This window comes from Dromiciops gliroides, chromosome 2, assembly GCF_019393635.1.
Source record: "Dromiciops gliroides isolate mDroGli1 chromosome 2, mDroGli1.pri, whole genome shotgun sequence".
NCBI classification, from domain to species: domain Eukaryota; kingdom Metazoa; phylum Chordata; class Mammalia; order Microbiotheria; family Microbiotheriidae; genus Dromiciops; species Dromiciops gliroides.
In genome coordinates, this window is record NC_057862.1 from 13,691,578 (window position 1) to 13,699,322 (window position 7,745).

At 43.8% G+C, this 7,745-nt stretch overlaps 1 protein-coding gene across 4 annotated transcripts in view; it reads left to right on the plus strand.

Annotated features, from left to right (window-relative positions):
- Nucleotides 1–712, plus strand: part of ASAH2 (N-acylsphingosine amidohydrolase 2) — an 86,178-nt gene extending 85,466 nt beyond the window's left edge. For all 4 annotated transcript variants that reach the window (XM_043987132.1, XM_043987134.1, XM_043987133.1 and 1 more), the window contains one exon: nt 229–712. In XM_043987132.1, coding sequence (XP_043843067.1) covers nt 229–421 — 193 coding nt within the window. In that variant the 3' untranslated portion in view covers nt 422–712. The remainder of the gene's footprint in view (nt 1–228) is intronic.
- Nucleotides 713–7,745: the final 7,033 nt, after the last annotated feature.

Consider the following 7,745-nt stretch of genomic DNA (forward strand, 5'->3'; position numbering starts at 1 on the left):
ATACTAGGCTCTTCCCCCCACCATCCTTTGTGTCTCTAAGCTAGTTATTGAAGCTCTAGTTGTCCTGGGCAACACAGTACGACTCTAAGGTACAGACACCTTCCCTGTTTGTTCCTCCTAAGCAGGAGGTTTCCTCCCGGGCATCTTTCTTTCTTTCAGACTTTCTAAAAACACATCATTTTATTAAAATAACAACAGAAGTTTTTATTCTTTTGTTTTTACCATAAGGTTTTACTGGCACAAAGGATCCTCTGGTCAGAGCAATGTGACGATTGAGTGGCACATCGCGGACGCCACCCCGCCAGGCCTCTACAGGATCCGCTACTTTGGGCATAACCGGAAGCAGAACTTCCTGCAGCCGGCTGTGATTCTTGCTTTCCAAGGGGCCTCAGCCCCTTTCTGGGTGGTGGGTCCCCAGTGAGGAGCTGATAACCGACTGAAAGAGCCCTTCTCTTTGATGTTCCTCATGGAACTGGTGGAGGATGGGGACAAACCACCACATCGGCGTCTGCCACCTACCCCTTCACACCTGACACTTAGTGCTAACAGGCTGAACGTGGATCTGCACACACGCCCCGGTGGGTGTTGGGGTGTGGGTCTGGGAATCTTGCGAAGCTGTGGGATGCACTGGGAGAAAGCCATAATCATCCAGTCTCATTACTGACTTCTGCTGATGCCATCCAGAAGAGCAAGTAATTTCAGAGCAGAACCTCTGGTGTCTTGACAAGAGTGACTGAAGACTTATAAATAGTGATTAAACAAATTATTCATGAAGAGTTTCTTAATGCGTGTGTATGTGTGTGTGCACACGCATGTGTCCATTTTGGTGGGATCACAAATGGATTTTATAAGATCACAGAATCATAGCCAGGCAGCACAGTGGACAGACCACCAGGCTTAGAGTCAAGAAGACCTGAGTTCAAAGACAGCCTTGGGCACTTCACTTACTAGTTGTATGACCCTGGGCAAGTTGGGTGACTCTGCCTCAGTTTCCTCAGCTGTAGAATGGGGGTAATAATGGCACCTCCTTCTTGGGGTGTTGAGATGGTAAAATGAGATAATACAATATTTGTAAAGCACTTAGTACAACGCCAGGCACATAGTAGGTCCTAAATCAATGCTTATTCCCTTCCTTCATAGGTCTAGAATTGAATGGGACTTAGTGGACAATATAGTCCAAGCTCAAATAGAAAGAGGAAGCCACTAAACCACACCTAAGGTTTCTTGGTAAATTAGAAAAAACACACATTAATGTTACCTACTTTATTTTTTTTTCAGGGTAATGAGGGTTAAGTGACTTGCCCAGGGTCACACAGCTAGTAAGTGTCAAGTGTCTAAGGCCAGACTTGAACTCAGATCCTCCTGAATCTAGGGCTGGTGCTTTATCCACTGCACCACCTAGCTGCCCCACCCTACTGTATTTTAAAATTTTATTTTATGAAATATTTTCCATTTCCATTTTCATCTGTTTGGGCTACATTCAGAGGTGAATGCAATCTCATGCTGTGTATTTGATGCCTCCAATGAGTCTAACTCTTTCATTTTACAGAGGAGGAAACCGAGGCCCAGAGAGCCTCAGGACTAATGTCACATAATAGTAAGCCTCAGAGTGGGGATCAAAGCCTGGATTCTTGGACTGCAGAGCCAGGGGTCTTGGAACTGTTCTGCATAAGAAACAGTTGATTTCAATGGAAAGAAGTTTTAAATATAGATTTGAAGGATGTGTGTTCAGATCCCCAGCCTGAAGATTGCTTCCCTTGTAAGTTTGGACCCTTAACCATCCTGGGGTTCAGTTTCTTTATATATGGAAGTGAGAGGGAATTCTCCTCCCCAATCCAGGTGATACAATTATGGAGGATCTAGAGTGAAATCACAAATTGTGAACAGGTGTGAAGAAATTTCCTGCAACTCTACAACAAGGTGTGAATACAAATTTGATCTACTTGAGGAGGAGATTATAGAACCTCAGTCACTGGATGAAGGCAACTGATACCATGTAGGAGACATCTCCCGATTGTCTGAGAGAATCACTCATGCCTCTTAGGTCTGTGTTTAGGAACAGCCAGTAGTTGAGGATCCCAGGCTGGGGAGAGCTTTGTGGAAGCAGACCTTTTCAGGCTGGGGGATGGTCTTTTCTTTTTCTTCCCCAGTCCCAAATCAGAGCATTATGAAGCTACTAATCCAGCTGGGAGCAGAGAATCACACCTAAGAAGATTGTAAAGTCTGATTGCTGAGCCAATGATATTTGGAAAGAAAATATCACTGCAAATGTTATTTGGAAGAAAAAGATTGGGAAAAGTACCATAAGATTGGACAAGGGTGAACGTCCTGATTTTCACAAAAGGGAAGTATATGGAGTCTGTCAACTTTAGGCCAGTGAACTTGACTTTAATTCCTGGAAGAATTCTAGCATAATTCTAATAAATTATAGGACAGAATTCTAGTAAAGAGATGGTGACTGAATATCTAGAAAAGGAAGCAGTGATCCTAAAGAGCCATTGGGACTTCATTAAAACAAGTCATTCCAGACCAACTTTTTTTTTGGCCATGGTTTTTAGGTTGGGAGATCAGAGGAACGTCCTAGACTGTAGCAAAGTTTTTGATAAAGTGAGAGGCACTGTGCTATAGTGGGGAGGGCTAGCCTGGCAGCTGGCAAGAGCTGGATTCTAGTTCCAACACATGTATCTGTGTGATCCTGGGCAAGTACTTGAAATTCCTAGTGCTTTGAGCAGCTCTCTAAGACTCTAAGCTGTAGAGAAGGTGCCAACTTGCATCAGTGGAGGGAGTCTCCTGTAGCAATGAAATTAGTCACAGGTCCAGTCCCTATTCCCAGTTCTCTACTTGATTAAGGATCTTGTGTCATTCTTCTGAGAGAGAGGGAAAAAATGGGAAAGATGATAGTGCAATGAATGAATTCAAAATGGGGCAGCTGGCTGGATTCTGAGTCCAGCACTAGACAACTGATCAATGTCAACACGTCAGGAAGTCTTCAGTGGGAGAAATCCCAGGAATCTGTGCTTTGGCCCAGGGCTGTTTTATGTTTTCTTCAGTGACTTGGAGAAAATCAGAGAATGAACAGTATATTTTCCAGGCGATGCAAAGTTAGGATGGGTAGCTAACACATTAGATTATAGGGTCAGAATGCCCAAAGAACTTAGCAGACTATAATATCAGGCTGAATCAAGTAGGATGAAAATTAATAAAGATAAATGCAGTTTACACATAGGTTCAAAAAGCCTGTAGCCCTTCAGCTTCCCAGGGAGTGATATTTGTTTTGTGAATGACTCTCATTTGATGGCTGGGTCAACCCCTTTGATGTCACCTCTTTCTTCTCTCAAGAGATGATTTTTGCACTGAAAAGGACAGAACAAAGTGGTAAATGAGAACTGAACCCCCAAGACAAGTTGTAGCTTGTTGCCCTTGATGCATTGAAGCCAGATCCAGACTAATTCTATCCCAGGGTCTCAAGAACAATAGGCCATGTGATTAGTTGCCCATTGTCAATGTCCATGGTAATCATGCACATATGGAGAAAGTTGCACAGGAATGGAGAAGGGCAAATGTCTAAATTTTCAGAACAGGAAAGAGAGTGATTCTATAACTTGTAGACTGGTGAACGTGCCTTTTATTCTGGACAAAATTCTATAGGTATTAAAGACATGGAAAATGAAAAGGATAATTATAAAAGCTGAGTGGCTTCATCAGCAATAGGGCACATTGGTTTTACCCTAAATCTTTTAAAAAACAGGCATACACTCAACTGATAGATCATGGGAAATGTTATACATAAATATTGCATATGTATAAGTCGATATATATATATATGTAAATATAATGTCTCTCTCTTCTCTCTCATCTCTCTCTCTATATATATATATATATATTTATTTAGGTTTTAGCAAACCATTGGCAAATCCTCTTAAAACTATTTTTGTGGACAAGATAGAGAAATGTAGACTAGACCAAAACTGCTTTTTTCATTTTTTATTTTGTGGGGAAATGAGGGTGAAGTGACTTGCCCAGGTTCACACAGCTAGTAAGTGTCAACTGTCCTGAGGCTGGGAATTTGAACTCAGGTCTCTGAATCCAGGGCCAGGGCTTTATCTACCTGTGTAGACCAAAGCTTCTTAAACTGTGAGTTTCAACCCCATATGGGTCATGTAACTGACTGGGGGGGGGTCATGAAAAAATTAGCAACAGTAAAAGGATATATATATATATATATATATATATATATATATATATATTTATATTCCTGTATACCCGGGGTCACATAAAAATTCTTGGCAGAAAGGGATCATGAGTGGAAAAAGTGTAAGAAGCCCTGGAGTAGAGGATGGTACCCCTAGGTCACTTCAGAGCTGGGTACGTGGCTAGAACCAAACTGTCATTATTAATGGTTCAGTGTATACTTGGAAGGAGGTCTCCAGTGTAGTGTGAGAGTAATCTGTGCTTAGCCCTGGGCTGTTGAACATGTTTATTATTGACTTGGATAAAGACACCAGGGTTATCAGGCCTGCAGATGATACAAAGCTCTGAGCTACCATGCCAGATGACCCAATCAGGATCTGATCACTTTTGACTGGCAAGAACTTTGGGCTGATTCTCGAAAATGGAAATTTAAGATGGATAAATATAAGGCCCCCTACTTGGATAAAAATGACTTTCATAAGTATAAGATAGGAGTCATGTGACTTGATGGAAGCTCATCTGAACAAGATCTTGGGGCTTAGTCGATTGCAAACTAAATGGGAAGCTCTGGAGCAATTTGGCAGCCAAGAAATTGAATGTGATTGTAGGATGCTCTAAGAAGTTGTAACATCCAGGACTAGAGAGTTGAAATACCTGCTGGGCTCTGCCCTGGTCAGAGCACATTTGGGGGATTGTCTTCTGAGTCTCCTAGAGATTCTTGTCATGGCTTAGTTACTGATAGAGCCTGTGGGCCATCCATTTGGGGTAAGTCTTTCTCAAGTTGTAGCTGACCACCTCCCTTTCTGCTTTATGATCATGCATTTTTAAAAGATCAACTTCGTTTTTTCTGCTTCTCCTGCCCACACCTCTGTCAGGAATCAGCTGCAGCCTCCCCCTGCCCAGTGCTCCATGGCCCTCTGTGGGATCCACAGCTTTCATTCCATACAAATTAGGACGCTCTGTCATCTGTAGCTATCCATCACCATAAGAAATATTACTGCTACAAGATGGGCTTGGCTTCAGAGTGAAGGCTGCTGTAAAGCAATGTAATACTGTCCATTATTCTCATAAGCCATCCAGCCCCTTTTCCTTAGAGTCAGCCAGTCAATGTTTATTCAGTGCTAAGGCGCAGGGGCAAAACTACTCCTGCCTTCTAGGAATTCATTCGGATGTGGGAGGCGACACGCAGATGACAATTCACAGACAAGAGCTGTTCAAGGCTGAGGGGAGGCACTCTCAGCAGGCAGCGTCAGCAGACGGGGGGGGGGGGGTCTGGGAAAGGCACTCCTCTTGCAGACTATGGGATAGAGCTGACGTATATTGAAGGAAGCCATGAGGCTGGTGGGGAGGGTGGTTGAGGAGGGAGGCAATGTGGTGCAGTGGAGAGGGCGCTGGACTTGGGGTCAGGAAGAACTGGATTCCGATCCCACCAGAGACAACGAATAGCTGTAGAGACCTGGTCAAGTAAGTCACTTAATCCTTCTGTGCCGAACTCAGTTCCCTTCCTTGTGAGCGACGGGGTTGGAGTCTTTGACCTCTACAATCCTCTTAAGATCTGAATCTGTGTTCCTGTGATCTCTGGGCACTTCTTATGCTGTCCCACGTGTTTAGAATAGACTTCCCTGGCCTGGGCCCTATCCCGGGAGGGTTGCTGGTTGATCCCTTACCTTAAATTCCAACTTGGGAGCCAAGGTCTCCGTGGAACTTCCCCTGATCTACCACAATGGAGCATTCTCACTCTCCTCACATTTCTCCTAGCACTTTGCCTGGGTCTCTCCTTTGCATGTCCATCGCAAGTCTTTGTATTAGAGTTAGTCATACATTTTTCTTCCTCCCTTTAGATGGTAAACTCCATGAGGACAGGATCTGCAGCACATCGATCTTTGTAACCCTGGCATCTTCTGCCACATCTCATACTTCAATAGGTGATTAGTCAATATTTGATGAAGTTATAAATAAATTCTTAAATAAGTAACTAAAGGATGTTTCTGTCCTCAGCTGTTGTCACTGATAAGGAAATGGCCCAAGGATCCAGGAGATGTTTCAGTTTAGAGTGGAATTGATTATCCTGCTTCTAGTGAAGATGTAAGAACAAGTGGGCCTTCCTTAAGGCTTGACTCTGCCACAATATAGCTGTGTGACCTCGGTCAATTGCTTCCCCTCTCTGGCCTTCATTTTTCGAAGTCAGGACATGAAAAGATTGGGATGCTAAGATTCCCTTCTGACTGGAAAAATATATGGCTTCTTTATTACAAAGGGAAGAGAATGAGGTTCCTTGGGCTATTGGAACATCAGTGTCATTAACCAAACATGGCCACTGGATGTTCAGACTTGATCTAACCTAGCTCCCGTCCTCTCCAGGAATGCTATGTAGACTCACCCATAGTGACTTTGGCTGGAGAATAGATTGAGCGGCACTGGCTTCCTGCTTAAAGTTATGTTTGTGAGAATTCCCAGGAGGAGGGGCTCAGAGATGGTGGGGCACAGAACGTGGCTCACCGAGGAGAGGGGTATTGAGCAGAGGGCAGGGTGATGGTAGTTGTTGAGAAAGGGGAAGCTGCAAGGGTAGGAGAAGGGAAGGATGTGGTGAAGCTTATCTAAAAGTCTGCACCTGAGCTGAGTGTCTAAGGCTAGTCTGAAATCCCCATTATGAGACCCAGTCATAACTAAGGTGAGGTGACTAGAACTTTACCTTAGTGTGTGGAAATTTAGGGAACTCGTAAAAACTAGATTCTTTCAGATGCATAGAAACATCTGAATTGGCATCCAGTTAGCAAGAATATAAGTGGGCTTCCTGGCCTTAGTGGGGGCACCCCCAAAGCATACATCTCCTGGTTTGAATGGAATAGCTTCATGAAGCTTCCCCCTCCTTCTACCCCCAACCCTGGCAAGTGACTTCCCAGCATCAAACTTCACAGAGCTCTGCACTCCCTGCCCAAAGTAGCCTGTGTTCAGGTTTCTGTCTCCCTTCCGTGGGGAGGTATCTAACTCATAAAAAGTTGACTTTAGGGAATGCTTTATGAAGCTTGACCCAGGTAGCCAAGCTGCTGACTATGGTTCTGGCCACTGGGATTTTAAGGGCAGTGAAGGAACCAAAGCCTGGAAGGAAGGGCCTCAACATTTGGTTTGGCTCTGGGGATGAATACCAGCTGAGGAGCAGGCACAGCTCACTAGCTGGTGAAATCCAATTCCGTTTCATTCAACAATATTAGTTTAGTGTTTATATAGGACTGTAAGTTTGCAAAGCACTTTTCTTATGTCATTCCATGAAAATCTTTATTAAGCACCTAGTATGTCAGACACCTATGTTAGATACTAGACATACAAACATAACTAAGGCAACTCCCTGCTCTTGTGAAACTTAATTGGGTAGGGTGTAGGGTGGGAGACCCACACTATCTATACAGGTAATAAATACTAAAATAATATGATGGGTACTATGAACTGGGGGCAAAGTCCCCTTTGTTGGAGGTGGCCTTCAAACTGAGACTTGTGGTTACAAGAAGTGAAGAGGTTATGGGGAGGGGTACAAAGAGACAAGAGATGCCATGTCA